The sequence below is a fragment of the Anopheles maculipalpis genome, chromosome 3RL (assembly GCF_943734695.1).
Source record: "Anopheles maculipalpis chromosome 3RL, idAnoMacuDA_375_x, whole genome shotgun sequence".
Lineage (NCBI taxonomy): Eukaryota > Metazoa > Arthropoda > Insecta > Diptera > Culicidae > Anopheles > Anopheles maculipalpis.
Genome location: NC_064872.1, coordinates 44,991,720 through 45,013,560, shown reverse-complemented (window position 1 = coordinate 45,013,560; position 21,841 = coordinate 44,991,720). Strand labels below are relative to the sequence as shown.

At 43.5% G+C, this 21,841-nt stretch overlaps 2 protein-coding genes across 2 annotated transcripts in view; one reads left to right on the top strand and one right to left on the bottom strand.

The window, feature by feature from the left end:
* Positions 1 to 21,841, bottom strand: part of LOC126565311 (uncharacterized) — a 378,977-nt gene that overhangs the window by 96,446 nt on the left and 260,690 nt on the right. The gene's annotated exons all lie outside the window — the stretch shown is intronic.
* The window catches only part of LOC126563892 (hemicentin-1-like), a 66,081-nt gene continuing 65,899 nt past the window's right edge, over positions 21,660 to 21,841 (top strand). The window contains exon 1 of the mRNA XM_050220680.1: positions 21,660 to 21,721. Within this exon, the coding sequence (XP_050076637.1) occupies positions 21,664 to 21,721 (58 nt within the window). The 5' untranslated portion in view covers positions 21,660 to 21,663. The remainder of the gene's footprint in view (positions 21,722 to 21,841) is intronic.

The following is a 21,841-nucleotide window of genomic DNA, read 5'->3' as shown; positions in this document are numbered from 1 at the left end:
TAGTAAGCCATTTCGATGGCCGGCATGATCTTAGAGGTCGTTAAGCCAAGAAAAAAGAAGAGATAGTTGGAAACTATCAAATAGGATTCCGAAACGGAAAATCTACCACTGAACAGATCTTCACCATGCGGCAAATCTTGGAGAAGATGGCTGAACAGCAGTTAAACACGTACCATCTCTTCATAGATTTTAAGGCCGCATATGTAAAACTCTACGAAGCCATGAGCTCTTTTGGAATCCTGGCCAAACTGATTAGGCTTGTTGGAATTACCATGACCAACATCACATGCCAAGGTGGATGGAAAACTCTCAGGGTCCTTTGCTACCACCAAAGGCCTGCGTCAGGGAGATGGGCTCGCCTGCCTCCTATTCAACTTGGCGCTAGAGCACCATCCGTGACTCGGAGGTGAAAACTTCGGGAACCATCTTCTATAAGTCAACCCAGATCCCGGCATACTCTGATGGTATAGTAGACATCATTGGTCTGCGGTTCTCACAGGTAGCAGAGGCCTACCAAAGGATCGAACAGGCGGAGGAAAACCTCGGGTTGCAGATTAACGAGGCAAAGACCAAATTGATGGTGGCACCATCAGCGGCCATACTATGAAATCCGGAACTACGTGGGGATGATGTACTTCACCTATCTCGGGTCAAAAGTCAGCACCGAAAACAGCATAGAGACGGAGTTACGCGCTAGGATGCTGGCGGCCAGCCGGTCATTGTACAGCCTGAGGAAACATCTTACCTCAAAAAACCTGTCGCGACAGTCGAAGCTGGGACTGTATCGTACCTTTATAGTCCCAGTACTCAAATACGTCTCTGAGACATGGACCCTGTCCAAAACAGACGAAGCCCTCTAAGCCGCGTTCGAGAGGAAGATGCTCAGAAGGTTCGTTGGCCTCGTATGTGTGGAAAAACAATAGAGGATCCGCTACAACGACGAGCTGTACGAACTGTAAGACGACCTCACCGTCGTGCATCGAATTAGACTCGCCAGGCTCCGATGGGCTGGTCATGTAATACGCATGGCACCAGACGACCCAGCTCAGAAAGTCCTTTTAGGTGGTCCACACGGACAGAGGAGACGTGGTAGGCCCCGATTGAGGTGGAAGGATGGCGTAGAACCCATCAAGGTCGGGATAACGGATTGACGGACGACGGTGCTGGATCGTGAGCGGTTCCGGAGTCTGCTTCGGCAGGCCAAGACCACAAAGCGGTTGTAGCGTCTGATAAGTAAGTAAGTAATTATTATTAAGACGGACTTTGTCAAAAGAAACTTCTTACATGTGGTTCGCTTTGTTTTTAAATGGGGTAGTTACCACTATAAAGCTCTAGCCACATGGAGCGTTAACGTGAAGCGCAAACCCAAGCGTTGTTTTTAGCGCTTCGTGTAGTCACAATATATTTGCGCTCGGCTTTGCGCTTACGGTGGATGAAAACAGGTAGCCGAAAATACCGGATACAATTGATTTGAAACTGCACAAAAACGGCTATTATTGATAAAACTAACGTAAAACAAGTAAATATCCGTAGATATCTTCTGCCTTCGTCGCAGGAACGATTTGTTTACAAATGTTTGCGCTTTAAGACCATTTTTAACGAAATAACGAAACACGGGAGATAGTAAATAAACAAGCAACACGCAACGAAAAACAATTCCCACAACATTCGCAGGGATTGCGCCAATCGATCAGCTTCGTCCACTGTCTTATACCAGCGGTTAACGTTAGACGAGTTGGTCAGTGACGTAATTACATATTAATTTAACGCACGTACATGCTACCGTAATTTCATGTTGTCCACTGTAAAACCACTAAATCGGCGCATTAGTAGAGCAGCAGCATCGGTGGCAACGTTGTCCCGCCGAATAAATTTACCTTCAATTCAAATGAGAATCACGATTTTCCAATTGAAATTTCGCTTCGCTCGTTTATCGACTGTTCCTTTACTTGCGCTGCTCTTTCTCGCTCGCGATCATTGCGATGGCGAGTTCTTGCCTTTTTTGGGGCTATTCCTGCAAACCGACCGCACATCGGTCATCCGTGTCCGAAGCTTAGGCAAACGTTGCACTCGTTCTAATTCCTAATCTTCCCACCACCATGATCCGCTTGTTCGTTTTATGAAGCGCGAAAAAGCCGTACCAGAACGCGTCCCGAACCCCCCAGGGCTCGCAGATGTGGCTGGGTCGATGGCCACTTGGCGAGTGGCCGTAATGCGTGACGACACTCCTGCCGAATTGACGTTTCCGTGTTTTCGTCCCGTTTTTTTTTACACGAAACATCGTTTGCTGAACGCCGATTTACAGGCCACTTAACACTTGAACGGGTTTTTATTCTATTCAATCTGCTTCGGCCTGAACATTTTCCACCTTCGCCATGAATAGGATGGCATAAGCATAAAAAATGAGCCCTTTCCCGATGTGTTTGAAGCGCGTTCGATTTGGTGCTCGTGGACGGCTCGTCCCGGCCCGTTGATGGCACTGCCGTAATGCATCCATAACAGGCACAAACCGATCCGGTGGATTTGTAATTCACCACATCACCAAATGGCGACGTGTCGGACTGATCGAAGCAGGGTAATTTTAATAAATTAACAATCGATTAGAGAGGGAATGAGTCGCGAGCTACTCGCTGGTGCAGTGCTCGCCTTTTCGGTAATGAACGTCTAATCAGCGGTGATTGCTGAGCTCCTTCCATTTCGAAGTGGGATGATAATTTGTCGACAGCGGATCATGGATGGGCCATGAACAGTACTTCCGTCATTGAGCAGGTATTTACTAGCAATTTTCAACACATTGCTTGCATATGCGGAAATCGATTGCAGACAGGATTGGGGACAGTAAAAAAAAACGAGGGATTTTATGCAACAAATAGGAAACCAAACTGTCTAATATCGTTTGTAATATATTTGTCTGCAGTTTGAAGTAAAGCGTTTCTAACTAATTTAACATTGTTTTTTGCTTGACAAAAACCTTTACATGTGGCAATGTTTGATGCATGTTTTGGAAGATTATAAAATCGAATAAGTAAAACAAAAATGATATAATTCCACCGGTGAACCCAAATATTCAACTCCGGTTCCTGTTACAAATAGGATATCGTCCGGAGGCCAAAAACCAACACAGGACCGGCATTACCATGCCCGGGATGAACGTGTAAATCGGTTGACATGATATCAACTTGGGGCTAATTTAATTACGGTGTTTCGGAAAATTCGCTTCAATCGACACCACCAATCGGCAATAATCGGTACCAATCAATGTGACGCTTTATATGCCCCCGTTGCCAGATCTAGAGCGACGGACGTTATAATCGATTCGTTGAAGAGTGCACTGTGGACCCCTGGAATTGATGTGGGAAAACTGGTGCGAAAATTCAGCGCTTCCCCATTACCCTGCCCCTGTGCCGCAAATGAAAAGTGTTGGTTGGCACGTCGGAAGTGTTGAAACGCATTTTGCACACTGACCAGCAAGGAAACTGCTTGTGGTAAGCAAACGTGCGGAGTTTGAAATTCGGTGACAGCTTATTTGCACACGGATCGAAGTCATTCCCGATTATTGCCGATGGTGTTTACTTTGCTTTGGATTAGTGTGTCGCTGTCAAAACATTATTGGTTAGTGTGTGCCCGCCGGTGCTTGCCAACGCTCGCACAAATCCGTGGTGAGTTTTAAATGTGGCAAGTTGATCGATTTTATACCACCAAAGCGATTTGTTGAGTGATGGTAAAAATAAAAGCATGCAAAATTAAATTTCTATGAATTAGTATGTCAAAAATAGTATCGTTGTAGAGTGTATTTTGAGTTTGAGTTTATGAACATGAAAAGCACTTGGTTAAATGTTGACAAGTCTTGTTATGCCACAAGATAAAAAAAATGTTCATGCAACTGATTTTCATTTCTAATTTATTAACGAGTCGTATGGTAAAGAAGTCGTCTAGCGCGATACATCACGACAGGGCATCGAATCTCGTCTGGATTATCTGCCCGATCGTACGATTAACTATCCAGCTAAGGATTAAGTCAAGCCAGGCGAGTTAGAAAAGGCAAGTCGAGCAAACCTTGTAAAGAGTTTCCGTAACTTAAATATTGTTATAGGTTATGTTGTTAATTTATTAACATCGTTATTTATCAACGTCGTTCCATTCTGCAACTTCAAAGCATTACGATATCTATTTAGGGAGACAATCATTTAACCCATTTTCATATCCATAAATATCAAGCATTATTACATGGATCATCAAAAGCATAGATTGACCCAATTGGTAATAATAATATCACCGAATTTGGAAATGTGGAGAAATCATTTAAAATGGAAACGGGTAAGTGGACTAAAGCATTTCAGTTTGAATTCACCCTGAAGTCATCAATTGCTCACTGTTGACTTTATAGATATACCCGGCAGGAATTTGTGCGGGCGTAGGTGCATTTGAGTTAATGGAATCAGCTCTTTCTTCAAAATCAAATCTCAAACCAACCCTAAAACGGTCAACTTAAGTAGAACACTTAAGCTGACGTACCTTTCTCGCACGTCTGCCGAAACGTGTAACGCAGTGTTAAGTTAACCGAAAGACGAGCAATCGAAATGTAACAAAATACGTGCAGGATATTGTTTTTCCGCACTCAACGGTGACAGTAATGGAACGTAATGAATATGAATCCCCGACGGCGGTTTGCGATGGTAGGACAGAACAGGAAAAGAAAGTCTTCCGACGTCAACCGTCCACACCGGCGTGTTTGCCGAAGGAATGGAAATGGAAAACAATGGAATGAAATCATTAACCGAATTGGGCAGTGATGGTTTAGATAACGATCGTGACACTTAAATCGTCATTTCGGGGGCTTCTGTCAAGCGTCTGTGTGTGAGTTCGTTCGACCAAACTTGCTTATCAGCGATATTTCATCCTCAACTTATGAAACTACCAAGCACCCTCGTCACTGCGCTAGAACGCATGCCGCCCGGACATTGACAACCCACGCTCGCCACTGACAAGTGCATCCGTAACCAACGGTCATTTCTGCTAGACGGTTGACGATGGTGGTCCGTTCCACACATCCGTTTGAGAGGGTGCGCTAGTCGATGCGTAAAGTGTAACCGAAATCATTTAATAAACGAAAGCAAAACTTCCTCAAACACTCCTTACCCGTTCTGCCTCGCGTACCTGAAGGAAATTGCATGATACGGAATGAGGAAGCATCGAAAACAACGAAAACATTGAAATAAAAACGCACGTGCAGGCGCTTGAACCGTCAGCCGGTGCACTGCAATGAGTGGTGAGGAATTGTGCTTCACGCCAAGCACCACTTGATGGCGGTTGAAAATAACGAATGATTTTATTTATGTACGTGTGTGCGCCAAGCATGAACTCAGAATTAGGGTGCGTCAGGTACCACCACAAGCTCGAGGCTATGGCTAGCTCGAGTCATAGCCCCGTAACGGATGGTTTCCAATTTGACTTGCTTCCTAACTCTTACCAAGGCATTTTATGGATGCCACTAAAGGTAACTAACGTCATTGAATCAGACAGGTTGATTGGTAACTTTGCATACAAATGTAACAAAAAATGGATATTTTATAATTGGGGTGTGTTCAAGGGTTTTTGCACAAAGATGTGTGATGTCATACCTTCACTTATTGAACGAATTTTATAACTCTGCAACTTGATTCCCAGCCTAACTGAGATATGATAGTTGAGTAGCATAAATATATTCACAATAATCACAGTATAATCGATCACGTTTGCTCATTTTACAACGATCACGGCAGGAATCGCAATCTGTCTTTGAAATTTTCAACAGATTGACGTAAGTGAAATGCTTCCGAAAAAGAGTTTAGAATTGGTTAAACTAGAGATTACCTACTGTTTTCAAAGAATTAATTCACTCTTACTCTTTCTCCGTTGTTAAGTTGGGAGTCGGGTAAAAGACTAGAGAAGGCACCCCCTAGAATATGTTGTGTACAGCACGGTGAGATTTAAATTTTATTGCACAGTGTGTTTTTGATGGTGTTAAAAAGAGATAGAATAAATATGATGGGCTTGTTTACAGACCAAGGGGGGTAGGATAGTCGCCGTTTCTGCTTTGTGGGTGGCATTAGGATGTGCATGTAAAAGTGAAAATTATGAATCGAGAGGAAACTCGGGCTGATGCTGATGCGTAAATACCACGCATGTTAGATGTTGGTGGTAAAGGTCCGTATGCAGTGCGGTAGGGTCAGGAAAGTATTTTTCTTTTTGTTTTGTGAATGGTCAATCTAGCAACAACCCGCTTTTTTTCAGAGACATCATATTTATTCTCATATTATCTCTTTTGACAACCACCAAAAACACACTGTGCAATAAAATTGAAATCTCACAGTGCTGTACACAAAATATTCTAGGGGGTGCCATCTCTACTCTTTTACCGGGAGTCGTTCTAATTAAACTCATTCTTAAGGAGTTGCAAGTCGCCAGAGCGATTCGAACTGCATAGTGTTCTGAAAAGCTCTCTTGGGATTCGAATCGTAGAGAGGTCAAATCATTTAAATCAATTTTGTTATTCGTATCTCCCGTCACAGAGCTGGAGCTGTAAAAACTCTCATTATTGAATCTTCAATCTGAATTTTATGCTGATGTATTTTTTTATACTTCCCATTTCCTTCAAAATATTAATAAAGATCGAATATACCAGGCTGGTATTGAAGTCATTTAAGGTGGCCACTTTACCTGATGTACAGCAACCACAATTGTACCAATAGATGATCGGTTGTAATTGTACTGATGTATGCAGATGATCGGTTAACGATGACACGAGATCAGAATGACTATCACTGGCTGCAAAATATGCTCACTTTACTAGACGAATGGTGTAAAAACGCAAAAGATTGCGGGTTTCAGGAACGCCTGGTGTTGCGAACCAAAAATTAAGCCGTTCGTTTATTGGCGTTTTTCCACTTAAAAAAAATCCCACGCACTTCGCCCTTCTAAATCCTTGCCATTACAATTTTCCTCTCAGTTTCTTCTCACGACTTTCTTACTCTCGGACAACCTCTCTGACAGATATTCCGACATTCTTGCCAGTGACAGCGACTGTCGGCGTAAACAAGATTTGTTTACAACAAATGGTGTAGGCCAGTTGACTCCTGATAATTGCTTAGCTATAATTTGTAGTCTTCTTCTTCTTCTTGGCCTGCTGAGGATTGAGCACGTCGTGTCGACATGGCCAGGTCTCCAATTAGATTCCAGGAAACTCGGTCTAGGGCTGCAGTCTCCATTCACGGCTGCATCCGATCTCCGACAGGTTAGACTCCACTTGATCCAGCCAACGTGCTCGCTGTGCTCCTCTGCGCCCCGTGCCGAACGGGTCGCTGACGAGCACCTTCTTGGAGGTGCATGAGTCCGGCATCCTCATCACGTGCCCTAGCCAACGTATCCTTCAGGATTTGACTACCGTCAGGATATCAGCACCGTCAAACAGCTCAGCTAGCTCGTGGTTCATTCTCCTTCGCCACACGCCCTGGTCGCTCATACCGCCAAAAATAGTCCTTAGCGCCCGCTGTTCGAAAATGCCGAGTGCATTGGCGTCCTCCGTCAGCATAGTCCAAGACTCGTACCCATACTGGACTACCGGGCGTAACAAGGTGCGGTAAATCGTACATTTCGTGTGTTGTTGGAGTCTTCTGGATCGTAGGAGTTTGTGGAGTCCGGAGTAGGGACGATTCCCCTGAACTGATACTCTGCTTACGAGTCGGACTCTATCACGGTCAGAGCCTCCGGCAGACAGGTATTTTTTCTTCGTCGCATTGATGATCAATCCAATGCTATTGCCCTTGCGTTCAGTCTGGTGTACGCCTCGCACACTGCCGCAGTTTTCCGTCCGATGATGTCGATGTCATCCGCGAAGCCAAGAAATTGGAGAGATCGGGTAAAAATCGTGCCCCGGATGTCGAAGCCCGCGCTTTGCATGACACCCTCCAGAGCGATGACAGCAAACAGTCCGTCGTGTCCGTCTCGTTGCCTCAGACCCCGGTACATTCGTCCAGTAGTTCTTCCTGATCCCAAATCTTAACAATCAGCCGATGCATGATAATTTTTAGTAAAACTTGAATTTCTGTCCCGAGTAGCTAAGTCATTAGCACACAACACGATTATACAAAAATACAGGTTCCGCGATCTTGCAAAAATATTAGAGGGTTATACTACGAAACATACTACTGTAGAATAAACCAAGCTTTATAGCTTATGATAAGAGTACACAAAGAGTTTGAGGCTCAAGTGTGCCTAAAACAGTGCCATTGTGCCAACTTACCGACCCATATTAGAATACAGCAAGGTTGATTGGTGCCCTGAATCATGTCGCGACAACTAAAAATATTAACGGACTACCGAGCACTTTAACAATGATAGTAAAGTAATTTTTAACTGTCGACTAAAAGGTGCTATCAGCTGTGTTGATAATAACATAACAATTGCATCAAATTAATGGTTTGTTAGTTTCTACAACTATTTGTTAAATAACATATTTATTGCTTTCTATGCTCATTTCACCAGATAGATTATTATCATCGTTACTTTACAGTGTCGTGCCAATGGTAAATGAAACGTATCGCTCAATCATTAGCACTACCAACCAGCAATAGAGTTATTAAAGTAAGATTAGCGTAAAATTTGTAGTTTGATTACAAATTCTTGTGACTGGTCTAATTTGCGTGTAAGGCCGCAAAAAGTTTGTGGAGGGTCATTCAACAAGTACCTTCGTGACAATCAGCGCTGCCCAGATGCTTGGTACGAAATGAATAATACACGAGAAACGCCTAGTGTCAGCCGTTTTAGTGGTTAATTATTTTTCCATTTAGCGCAACCACCAGGTTCAGATTGTGAGAATTAATATCCCCTTCATAATGGCCATTGTGGTGTCACGGCAACATGGGACTTGATTTCGAAGTTTTCTTCGTTTATGTGGGCTGTTAGTGAAATGAAACCCGAAAAGAAAAATTGTTCATTTTGCCATTGTTAAGTGAAAACTTCTTACGTGATGAAGAAAAATGATTTGGGGTACTGTTAACTGGCTTACTTAAGGTGCGATGTCACGCTTTATGGAATTCAGTTTGAGAATCACTTGTTCCCGTTTCATTATGCACTGTATCAAGATATTTAGCGAATCTATGTTCAACCATGAATGACAATTAGTTTTCCATAAACAAAAAAATGGGTTAAAACTGAAAAAGAACATCATGCAAACTGCATGATGTGTTCGTAAAACTAGTGCAAGGTTTCGGGGATGAATTCTTTATCTTGATATGTTTATTGAATATATACACCGAAATCATAAAGCAAGATGGATATTATCCACACACGTTTTCACAAAAGCTGCAAAGAAACAAGAAAAGCTTTCCCGAATGCTTACTTCCAAAGTTGGTGATTCTATTTTCACTAGATTATTATTTTTAAAGTTGGTGTTTTTCTTTTCCTGCAAAAGTGATTGAAAGTGTTCCCATTATGTGCACACTTTACGTTAAACGGGACGATTTCTGAATATTGATCAGCCACCGTAGGCGACACTGAGAAGTGTAGCAAAGGAGAGGGAAAACTTTATCCATTTCCTACTTCAACAAATTCTTCGGCACCCGCTTAAAACCTCAAAGTGTGACTGTGCATGAAGTTTTCCGACTACGATTCGTTCTGGTTTCGGTTTGTTTCGTTGAGGCACCGAACGGCTGAATGGGTTTTGCTTTAGGAAGCTGTTGCTCAAAAGCGTGTTTAAAACTTGCTCCTATGCTTGTAGGGGTGCAGCCGATCGATATCAATAATTGGCCTGATGGAGATTTTTTGGGTTGTGCCTTGTGGCTTGTGACCACGAACATTATCGTGCAAAGTTACAGTGAAAAATTAAAACATAAACAACTTGTCTGATCAATTTGTGAGTTTATATTGTGTTGGTGTTAATGATAAGAAGTGTCTTGTTTGCACAATAATTTGGAGGAACAGGAAAAACACATTTTTGTAGTATAGAGATTGATAATTCCCTATTCAAACGTGTTGGGTGTTGACTTTTACAATTGTAAAGCATATCACATCGATATTTTGTTTATTATTAAGTATGACGGCAATATCACATCGTGATCGTGTGGTAATATTTTCGCCAGCCATGCAATTTTGGCATTTCTGTGATTTTATGTTCACTATTTGGCGATGGTCGAAAATGCGCATGTTGATGGTCGAACATGCTGACCATTTTGCCGATTTTTGTTTCCCTCCACCTTCTAGGGTGAACGAATTTCACGTACTCAAACTGCCGCAGAAAAACTTGCCCGTAAAACTTGTTTTTATCAGCATAATTACATCTTAATTAGAGAAGCACCAAAATAATCATCAACAATCATGTTTTGCGGGACGACGAAATTGTCACATTGCTTGGCAATAGCGTTGCACCCAAAGACCAGCACCAGCGAACGAAATGGACACAGGAATTCGGACCAAAAGAGGTACAGCAGATGGGCTCTCGTACATATGAACAGCGGCAAAGGGCACTAACTGGAGACGTGAAAATTGATGATGGCCGGAGCTGGTTTTTGGAACCGGGCTGTACGGTAAGTTTCGTGAGTAAACTTCATAAAATAGGAGCAAAACAGCTAAACCGTTATCTGGTCGAAAGTTTTCGCCCAAAGTTCCAGTTCAAGTCGTTACCACCGGGAAAGGACAAGCTGCCATCATCAGCGTCGATCAGTGGGGTTGACTTTGGGGCGATTGCATGCCAATGGCACATGAGTACTGCCCGCGAAAGAAGGGTTATTTTCCAAGCATTCCAAGCACCGATTGCTCTACCACGCCTCTCAGAACAAGGATGGTCGGCGTATGAACCAATCAACAAACCACGGTTCCTCGCCGTCAGCGAACCAAGTTCTCCAAAAAGTAGTTGGATGCAGTTTTTCTATCACTTCCACATCAACCCTTGGTCCGGACTTTTGGATCTTTTTAGAGTCGCATAATTTAGCTTTCAATTTTTCCAGAAGACGACCGAACGTTCGGAGCTCTCGAGAGGAAAATGACGAGAAAAACTTCTTGACTTTGAATCGTCTTATTACGGAAGTACTATAGCCCGTAGCTTTTAGTTTCAGTTATGACGGATGCAGTTCGTTTCTCTGCTAATGCTGCTGGAGGACAGACATGCTGAATGGATTGATGGGATGTTTTCGTCGTTATAATTCGCTAAGAAAAAGGAAAACGCTTCTGCCCCGGAGAGACTTTTCTTTGCTCACTTTGAAAGATGTGTAGCTCAAGAGTCCTTAAACGACAGCACCATTTTTGTTTGTACCTTACACCGAGAAGCACGTACGGCATGTCATTTTTTTTTTTGCTTCTAGAACGCTGTGTAGGGCGCTAAAAATCTGTGGCTGGATAATTGATTTTGGCTAAAATTTAAAACTCGAACGAAACTCGAACGAACCAATACTAACAACGTTTCTTGGTATGCTGGTTTTATTAGGCAAGTGGTCTTTCCGTTTTTGTAGACCGGTGTTTTCATGTGATACCATAAACTTTATGCGGAGTAGAATGATGAAACGACCGTGAAAAAGGCATTCGTGTAGTGTGCATACGCAAGGAATAAATCTTCAATCCAACAAAGGTTATTAATTTTTTGTACTCTCCTTTTTAACTTTTCTCCTGCTTATGGAGCTAAAGTTTTGTTAAGTGAAATCAAATTATTTCTTTCTAAGCAAAGCCACTTTTTACTGGTAGATAATAACAGAGCCATCTATCCCTCAACTGTCAAATCATGCGGTGAAATTCTAAAAAATAGCAAATATCGCGTTTTTTGCGTAAGAACGGCTTGGCCGTATGGCTTGGTAATAGCAAGGTTACCGACTTATCTTTTCCCTACTATATTGACAAAATTGCCTTAATAACCACTACTAAGGGATTGTTCAATACAAATTTGCCTTAGTAGTGCTTTAGTTAGCAGATCTTGTCTATAGGGAAGGCAGCGCGTACCCGCATGCTCCAGCGCGAGACCCGGCAGAACGTAGAACACTACAGACGACTGAGGAGGCAGCAGATCCGGCTCTTCCAGGACAAGAAGCGGAGTTTCGAAGAGTCGGAAGAGCAACTGCTGCAGCAGTTATCCCAGTCGGGGGAAACTCGCAAGTTCTACAGGATGTTGAATGCGGCACGGGGCGGTTTTACTCCAATGATCGCTATGTACCGCAGCGAGGAAGGAGATATCCTTTCGGACGAGCGAGAGGTGATCAACTGGTGGATTTGCTACTTCGACAGACACCTTAACGGAGCAGATGCAGGAGGCACCGAACTAGGCGCAGGAAGCAGAGGAGTGCTACGACAGCCAGCATGATGATAACGAGATTCCCCCTGGACGAAGTCATCAGTGTCATCAAACAGCTGAAATGCAATAAATCAGCTGACAGTGATGGCCTGGTGGCCGAACTGTTCAAGATGGGTCCGGAGAGGATTTCCACCATCATGCATTGGCTGATTGTTAAGATTTGGGATCAGGAAGAACTACCGGACGAGCTGAAACTGGGTGTCATACAGCCAGTGTACAAAAAGGGCGACAGGATGGTGCTAACTTCTGGGCCACCACAGTCCTGAATGCTGCCTATAAGATCCTGTCCCGAATACTCTTCTGCAGACTGGAGCCCCTTGCTACAGATATCGTTGGAAGCTACCAAGCTGGATACGGAATCCCTGGGAATGCTGGTACGGCTGCTAAAGGCCACTATGAACGGGGTGCAGTGCAAGGTGAGAGTTTCGAGTATGCTTTCGGAATCGTTCGAATCTCACCGGGGTCTGAGGCAAGGACACGGACTCTGCTGTTTATTGTTCAACATCGCTCTGGAGGTTGTCATGCGAAGCGCGGAGCTTTGACATCCGGGGCACGATTTTCACCCGATCTCTCCAATTTCTTGGCTTCGCGGATGACATCGACATAATCGGACGGAAAACTGCGGCGGTGTGTCAGGCGTACACCAGATTGAAACGAGAGGCCAATAGAATTGGATTGAGCATCAATGCGACGAAGACAAAATACCTGCTTGCCGGAGGCTCTGACCGTGATAGAGCCCAACTCGGAAGCAGAGCATCACTTGACGGCGACGATCTCGAGGTGGTAGAGAAGTTCTGCTACCTTGGTACGATCGTAACTTCGGACAACAACGTAAGCAGCGAAATCCGAAGGCGCATCGTTCAGGGGAATCGTGCTTTCTACGGACTCCACAAACTCCTGCGATCCAGAAGACTCCAACAACACACGATACGTCCGGTAGTCTTCTACGGGTACGAGTCTTGGACTATGCTGACGGAGGACGCCAATGCACTCGGCATTTTCGAACGGCGGGCGCTAAGAACTATTTTTGGCGGTGTGTGTTCGAGCAGGGCATGTGGCTGTAGCTGAGCTGTTTGGCGGTGCTGATATCCTGAAGGTAGTCAAATCCGGAAGGATACGTTGGCTAGAGGAGGATGAGGATGCCAGACTCATGCCCCAACAAGAAGGTGCTCGTCAGCGACCCGTTCGGCACGAGGCGTAGAGGAGCACAGCGAGCTCGTTGGCTGGATCAAGTGGAGTCTAACCTGTCGGAGATCGGATGCTGCCGTGAATGGAGACTGCAGCCCTAGACCGAGTTTCCTGGAAGCTAATTGGAGACCTGGCCATGGCGTCACGACGTGCTCAATCCTGAGCAAGCCAAGAAGAATTAGAAGAGGAAGAAGAAGAATCACCACTATTTGAGTAATGAATTTTATCTGAGAAAACGTTGATGAATTGATAAGTCCCAATAATTTTGAAACAAAATATTTTTGTACAAATTATCAAATGAAAAAAAAAATATATCAAAAGCTAACATGCGATCATAGTGATTTTTATATCACGGATGTACGATGCATCATGAAAGTTCGAAAACGATCTCAAATTCACAAGCAAGCAACTATAATTCTTCCCATTAGTGATGCAAACCGACACCCAATCAACTACAGGTGATCATCGTCTGTTTATGGATTTTAGTAATTAGAACGATTTTCTCAGATGACCAGTTTTATGGTACTTGTAACGTCTATAATTACTGTGACGTTCTGTTCAGTGATGACGCTACCGATTCAATGCATGTTTGAAACGCTCGTTTTGTTGATCGTCTTGAGGAAATGAGTTTTATTGAGTTCTCTAGAACATAATGTTTTGTCTACTCTAGGAAAGACTACTCGCTGTGATCATTTCGATCTTACAATGTCTCGTCCGTTGTACACACTTGCCTGACCCTCTTGGCCAGCGGATCAATGTCATGTCGGATGTATCTGATCCGAGATCCGGAAAAAGGAATTAAACGTACAAATGCAAGCGATTTGTTCAAACCATCACTTGCCGGAGACAGTCTGATTTAGAACGAATCAAACAAAAGTTTTATGATGGAAGCAATAGTACTAGCAATTTGTCGGAAACCAACCATCTCCGGCTCCGGCTTGCCACCGGCCTAAAAGCATATTGAAGGGTGAAAAGAGGCACGTGTGCGCACGGCCATGCCAAGGGACCCGTGTCAGAATGGGCGATAATGAGCTTGGCAAAAGAGGTGAAACCCATCTCCCGGAGCGTTTCCGCCAATGTTCCACCGTTGCGATCATGCTCGTCATTGCGTTTTGGCACATCATCATCATCATCTTTTTACCATCAGTGGAAGGTCTGCAAAGGAAAGAAGCAAACAGACTCAGAACGGTTTTCAGAAGCCACTTTACCACCATTCCATCCCCAGCACCTATCGAGGCTTTCACCGCAATCGCGCGCTTTTTTTTTTGAAAACCTCCAACATAACGTAAGCTAAGGCCAGACCCTTTTCCATCTCTGTCCTACCACGTTCTTCCGGTTCAATCCGTTTCTTTCGTTGGAGCATATCGCCAAGATGCTGGACCACTGAACTTGGCAACAGCGCGCAAAGGGAGAGCCCGATAAATATTCATTTATGTAAAAATTTAAAAGCCCGACTCCAAGAACCGGCAGCCATCTTGATCACTTAGGCAGTTGGCGCACGATTGCGGGCTTTCCGCTCACCTGGCATTTCACGCCCTTACCTTAAAGACGCGCTTTAAGATGAGGTTGTGTGCGTATACCTCGCGATCACCGGTCACCGGTTCGGTGGTGTTGATGAAAGACAGTTGTGGTATAGCTTTTATGCTGTGCGGTCTGTTTCTATCGTTTCATTCGCTCGCTCGTTCGCAACGGGCGAAGCTTGTTGATCGTTTGTGAGCTTTTCATTTTCTATTTTTCTTGCTGTTTGTCTCGTTGGCTTTTGTCTTCCGTCAATCCGTCTACTTCGCGTCACGATGTCTTTTGAAGTGTCTTATTATTTTCCTCTCTTCCATTCTTCGTTCTGCCGTCCTCGTCTTTGGTGCACCGTTTCATTTGTCTTCGTTTTATGTTTTTAAAGCAAATACGGGCTTGGCTGCATTGCGGGTTGCTTTCCTGCTTCACCCTTCCTCAAAACGATCTTATGTGTGTGTTTTGCGATCGAAGAGAGAAAATAACAACCCGTTTCAGTAACATTCGTTGTCTTATGCTGTATTCTTGGGTTCGCCGTTTTGCGCCAAAGATCGAGTACTCGATCGATTCGATTTATTTCTATGCGGGAGGCCGAAAGGACTGTGTTAGAATGAATTGCTCAGGGAATGATGATGTTTTGTACGTATACGTATTTAAAGTTATAATAAAATATTACTAAAAAAAATCACAACATTGATAATTTTACAATGCGTAGAGGATCGCGTAGTTTATGGTGATAGGATGGATCTCGCCTTATGTTTTATGTGTATTTTTTTAGAGAAGTTTACATTGTTCTACTCTATTGATATGTTTATATGCGCATCGACATGATAATCCTAATAAAATCGAGCTTTATAGGTCAAATAGTTGTCTAACATGGTCCGGCAGTAGTTCTTTTAAAGCTACACAATCACAATCCCAACGACCAAGTTGTCGTCCCAAATGAAGTCATTTATTTAACGCCTCGTTCAAGCTTTCCCTTCGAATGCTAGGGATTCGTAGCACATTGGCCACTTTCTTCGCTACAACCCGGCTACAATCTTTGGCTGATCACGTCCATATGAGTAATGAAGGAATGGAATAGGGTCCCATTTCTACCTGTTCGGCAATTCGGACCGGCTGTTTATCTACACGCTTGCCATCCGTTGCCGTGTAGGCATCATCCTACTATGCGCATCCTCAAAATCCCCAAATGGTACGTCTTTTCATTAATCCCATCCCTTTACCGAAGCGATTAGCAGGCCGATATTCGAATAAATTTTGTACGATTTCGGAGGAAATTCAATATTGGGCAGCCAGTATCATAATTTACAGCTATTTTTATCGGTAGAATTAATATGTCGGTCCCCTTTGCTGCATCCGCCCTATGCCCGCAATGCCGCTCCTGCCTCAGCTCGTAGAGCGACTCCGGCGCATCGTTAATCATAGGTCCCGAAAACAAAACAATGCTGACAAAAAAAAAAAACATGGCAAGTAGAGAAGCATCGTTATGTTTCGTGCGAGCGATACTTCCGATCCCGGGACCGAATCCCGTGGCGCGTATGGGCGGCTTCAAAACGATGTCAGCTATGAAAATGATACTTTTTCTACGACCTACGGGAAACTTGGATGTCCGAGGGTGTTAGTGGTTGAATAGGTTGGTTCCATAGCTAACGTAAAAAAACGACGCACTGCAGCGTACGACCTCCAATTTGTCTTAAAGCAGGAGCACTGTGCGAGATAGCCAAAATAAGACGAACAGAGTAGTGTAGTGTAGGAAAGCATGGAAAAGGAAAACAACTATCGCTAGAATAAACGAAGCGCGATGGTACGTTTATCAGCTGGTGTTAATGTTGCCTCCCATTTACGAGGGTTGGTGGTGTTGTTAGGTTTTTTTTTCTTACCATTTCTCCACTACAGCATTCACACTTGCAGTGCCAGAGCTTCATTCTGTCGGGCGAAACATTTCGAAACCGACGAAATACTGCCGCACTATCGATAATTAGTTTATCAACTGTTTAATTTGGAGTCGAGTGATAGAGATCCGCCAACAGCTTGTCAAAGTTGTCAGAACAAAAAAACGACCCAACTGTTGACTTGAAGGTTTAAGGCGATTCTTTATTCACCTCCTTGATTTTTTAATAAGATTTGCTGATTGTTGCTGATTCTGCTGCAGTTTTTCCTGGCAGCTGCGATAAGAACACCATTCAATCAACTTATTATATTTTGGTTACAGTCAATTTTACAGTTATTTTATATATAAATTATAATTTAAGAATGCTACTGATGAAAAGATAATTAAACAATAAACAAAAAAATAAAACAAAAAACGAATTTAAATCATAGGAAAGTTTAAGCAACTCTTTGTGAGCTTAAAATGTTTATACGATATTGATTTTTCTGAATTTTTCTTTGCTTAATGAACTCATCGTCATCGTCAAATCGAGAACATTCATTGTGGTGTATCCGTAGATGTCCCAGTTTGATACAAGACAGTACGTAATCAGTACCGCCGAGATGAGATTAGTTTTACATATCAATCCAATGTTGATCATCAGGTCACGCTGGGTACGCAATGCGCAAACTACCAAGGTCCCAGTTTCCGCTCGGTAGCACTTCCTTTGCCGCGAAATGTACCGGTGCAATCAATGAAGTGAGGTTATTAAGCTTAGGGAAGCTCAATGGAAAAAGAGCCGTTGACCGTATGAGCATTTGCATCAAGAAGACTGTCGAAGAATGCTACACGAACGTGTGTAAGTTGCTATCATTTGCGCATCAGTCAAGCGCAGCCGGTTGGCTAATGTCGTAAAGGGCAATCTTTGCTGGATGAAGAATGCATACTTCCCGCTACCTGAACCTGAACCGAGACTTGTCTTAATTTCATGCTAATAGCATGTGCGATGAACATTCTAATTACGGTACGCTTATGTGGTTGCATTGGCCGCCTTGTGCAAAGAAAACCGTGGAAATTGGGTTGGCAGGAAGAATGACGGGGCCCATCCTTTCCGATGTGCATCGCGACTTAGCTCTAGACAGATATGCTTCGGTTGGGCCTACCGGATGAAATGCCGGTGACTGAAACCCTGCAAAACGGACTACTGGAAACGGGTTGTTCACTTTCCTGTACTACGGCAGGGCTAGCTGGGGTGGTAAGAAAACGGTAATCAGTCCGAGCTTACGCCTAGAGTTCTCGCTCATCTCCCTTACCAATTCTCGTCGTTTGACCGGCGGGTTGTTCTGACCGGTTTTTAAAACTTATTTTGCTGTTTTTAGATCGTTGCATTACGAGAGCTTTCTTCGTGCGTACTGTGTAGTTGTTTTGCGAAAAGAGGAGAAAAGAAACTTCTCGGACTACCTTTGGATTTGCAACGATCGGGTTGAGCAAACAGATGGCAGTGATGTGCAGGGCGGGGAATGTCACACATGCACATGTAACTTAGCTTTCGACGGGGCCCCAAAAGATGCACGTACGATGCCAACCGCTAATGGTAGTGTGCTCGTGGACAGGAAGGTGATTGCATTTTCCCGTTCATTGCTCTCGCGGTCATTCGTGATGTTGACGCGCACACATGCACATTCTCGATCGATCACCGTCGGTACGAGGTTGGCGTTGGTGTATGCATACGCATCGGCAAAACAGGATTTGCAGCCAGTCTCCATTTCGAGTTTTGCAACTATCTCTTCCCTTGACGTTGAAATGAAAATCCCGTTTTGCCAATGATCCTGTGCTACTTTTGCTTCTGTGGTAGTGTATATGTGACCAAGTGGTGATCGCAGACGATTTTGGTTCGATGTCAGAATTATTCTTTAGGGTTTTTTGTCTTAAATTTGCCAAAATGTAATACTTAGAAACTAACTTACTGAAGCTACTAAACATATAAATCTAGATGCAAGAAATGTTTCCAACATTAAGTGCTAATTCTTAGCTAATTTAAAGACTAGATCGATTGATTCAAGAACACTTGCAATTACTATTGAAATTATGTATTTAGTTCGTTCCACAATTGTCTAATGTGTATTTTTGTATCCCTTTTTTGTCTCTGCTATTTCCAATCACATAGGATTTAATAAAGAATAGCCATTTTTTGATGAAAATATTCAACATGAAACTACAAATGAACTTTTTCTAAAACTGAAGTTAGATTTAAGAGATTTTATTTTATTTATTTACATTTTATTATTACGGTCCAGTGCCGTAGATTCAAGAGATATATGGTTAGTAAAAGACTTAACAATAAAGGTACAAAACTGACATATGAGCTTGTTTGATTCAAGGCTGATTCAAGTAAAAATTCTTGTCTATTTTAGGTAGCTGGGTAGCCAATCCCATGTAACAGAAGAGCAATTTCGATGGAATATGGGGCCAGTCCTGTTTTGTGTACCAATTCTTCACTTATTTAGTCTCCTACAACCAATGACGCCGGTGACCTGCTTTTCAAAAAAAAAATATTCTAGTTTGTGCAAAATTTATCAGTAAATTTACACAGTCACAATCTGTTCGATATCTGAACTCACATCTGGCGTGCTGTTTTGATCGCTGTTGATAATGTATTGCAAGATTGTTTGGTTTCATTACAGTTTAAGGAGCCAGCAGCGGCACACATCTTCCAGCACAGTAGCTCATATTTTCGTGCTGAAGGCGATACCTTTTCCTCATTCTACCGATCGTAATTCCTTTCTGATCATAGCTCAAGATTTACAGATGGATTTGACCGTTTCTCTCTATAGCGTCGCTTCGCACAGTAGTGTGCGTAAAAGGTGTCCAGAAGGCGGCTGCAGCAGCGTGTTGCACCTTTGCCTAATAGCTGCGCACCTTAAAGGTGCGCGTCCATGGGTTATGCTGGTGTGCGTGAATGGTTCGTGACAGATATATCGTAGGGATCATGCAGAGAGCGCACCGGTTGCGCTGTTGCCATATTTCCTTCGCGTATTTCGTTGGTGTGTGTGTTTGATCGCCCCTGAATATCTAACACACCGTCGCGAATGCGTGAACGAGAGATGGGAAAGACTCGCACTGCTTTGTTTGTCTCGTTTACTCTAACCGGTTATGCACGGCCTTGCGATGGTGTTCGTGAGCGAATCAACGGAAAGCGACTTACGCGGCGGCAGATGCGTTGGGTTTGCTGGAACGCGCGTGTTGTTTGCAAGAGTGGGTTTCGGAGAAACGACGTCGCCTGTGTGTCGCTGCTGTCGAAGGGTTTTTGCCATAGACGTCTGTTACCCTAGCGACCTGGGAAAGAGGTGTGTGTTGTGTACCGAAAGAAAAAAAAAATTACGAGTGATCTGCAATGTACGCCGTTTAGCTTGTTGGATGTGGCCATTTTTGTGATCTAAAAGGGAATCCGATATCCAACGGCACGGTATTTGCCGGTCAGATTCCTTGCCACAATTCCGTTATCACGTTGTACTGTGATGTGTTTGCGGTTTAACGTGCTGTGCGGTGGAATGGAGTGAAACATTTTTGATTACTTTCCGGGTTACTAGAGCAGTGAAAACAACGAATTAAGTGTGCATCCTAAAGGTGGCAAACAGAAGAAGTTGCACGAAGATAAAATAAATTCACAATCAGTAATCTTGCCGTCGGTAGCGGGCCAAGGGAGGAGATGTGTATGCTAATTGGCCGAAGCACGGTTATTTAATTATCTGCACCGTTGGTAATTAATCAGTGGAAACCACATAACAAACTACACTTCTTCGGCACACACAAGCACACTCACTCATTCGCAGCAGCATCTTTGATCGCGCACCGGATGAAACCGGTGGAGAGAGAAAGAAAAGTGGTGATCAAACCTTTGGTGGCAGTGAGTGATTCGTGGCCGTTGCGGCTTCGAGAAAAGCCCCAACGAGCATTAGTTGATGCAAAAAGGTTAGGCTTGAATGAAACACCATTATCTACATACGAATGCGATTGTATCACAGTGGTATCACAGAAGAAGATGGCTTTCGTAAGGTGGTAAAAGATTATCCTAAGCGTACCCGTACCCCAGAAGAGTAGATGTGTGTGCCGGGGGTTGCGTTGATAGTTTCGAAGGCTTGCTCATGATCATGATCGTTCGTTTTTAGGTAAAGTAAAAACATAATCGAATCTTTAACACAGCGAGATACGAAAAGTGTTTAAAGCGAAACACAAACAGCACACGGCAGAGAAATAATAAACCAGGCAAAGAACAAACAGAGTGTGTTGTTGTTTGCTTAATTGAAAAGTAAAATTCCAGTGCCGACCAATGTGATCGATGATTGATCCACAACGTGTCAGTGTGTGAGGTAACGGTTTAAATGTTGCTGTTTTGTGGCTAAAGTGTTCAATTACTACTCCCGACAGGTCTGCAAACAGGTGGTTCTCTGATGTTTATAGTGGCGTGGTGATGATATTGTGCAACGACACTGCTGCTTCGGGCTGATGATCATCGAATTGCTTAGAGCACCACCGCTCCAGTGCAAAACGTTGCCGAGACAGAAAAGATCGATATTTGAATAGCGTGTGTTTGTGTGTGCAATCATGACGATATTACTGCGTCAGCGCTAATGGTGTTTGCGAGTGTTTAGGGTGCTGTGGTGTGTGATATAAGTTGCTGACTCAGAAACGTTCAACGAAGATCCGATATCCAGTTTGTTTGAATTTGAACCCTCTGTCCGATCGACGACACGACTCGAACATCGAGTCGTTTTCAGCAATGTCTCCGAAGATGGATTTATCGGGAAGCAGGCGAACGATGAGCCGAACACTTACAGGTATGTACTGTTGTGCATTGGGAACTGTGTGGGAATTTATGGACACAATATTTTCGCCATCAGTTATACCAGTTTCGACTTAACTTCTGTATTAAACGACATAATCGTCTAAAAAAGTAG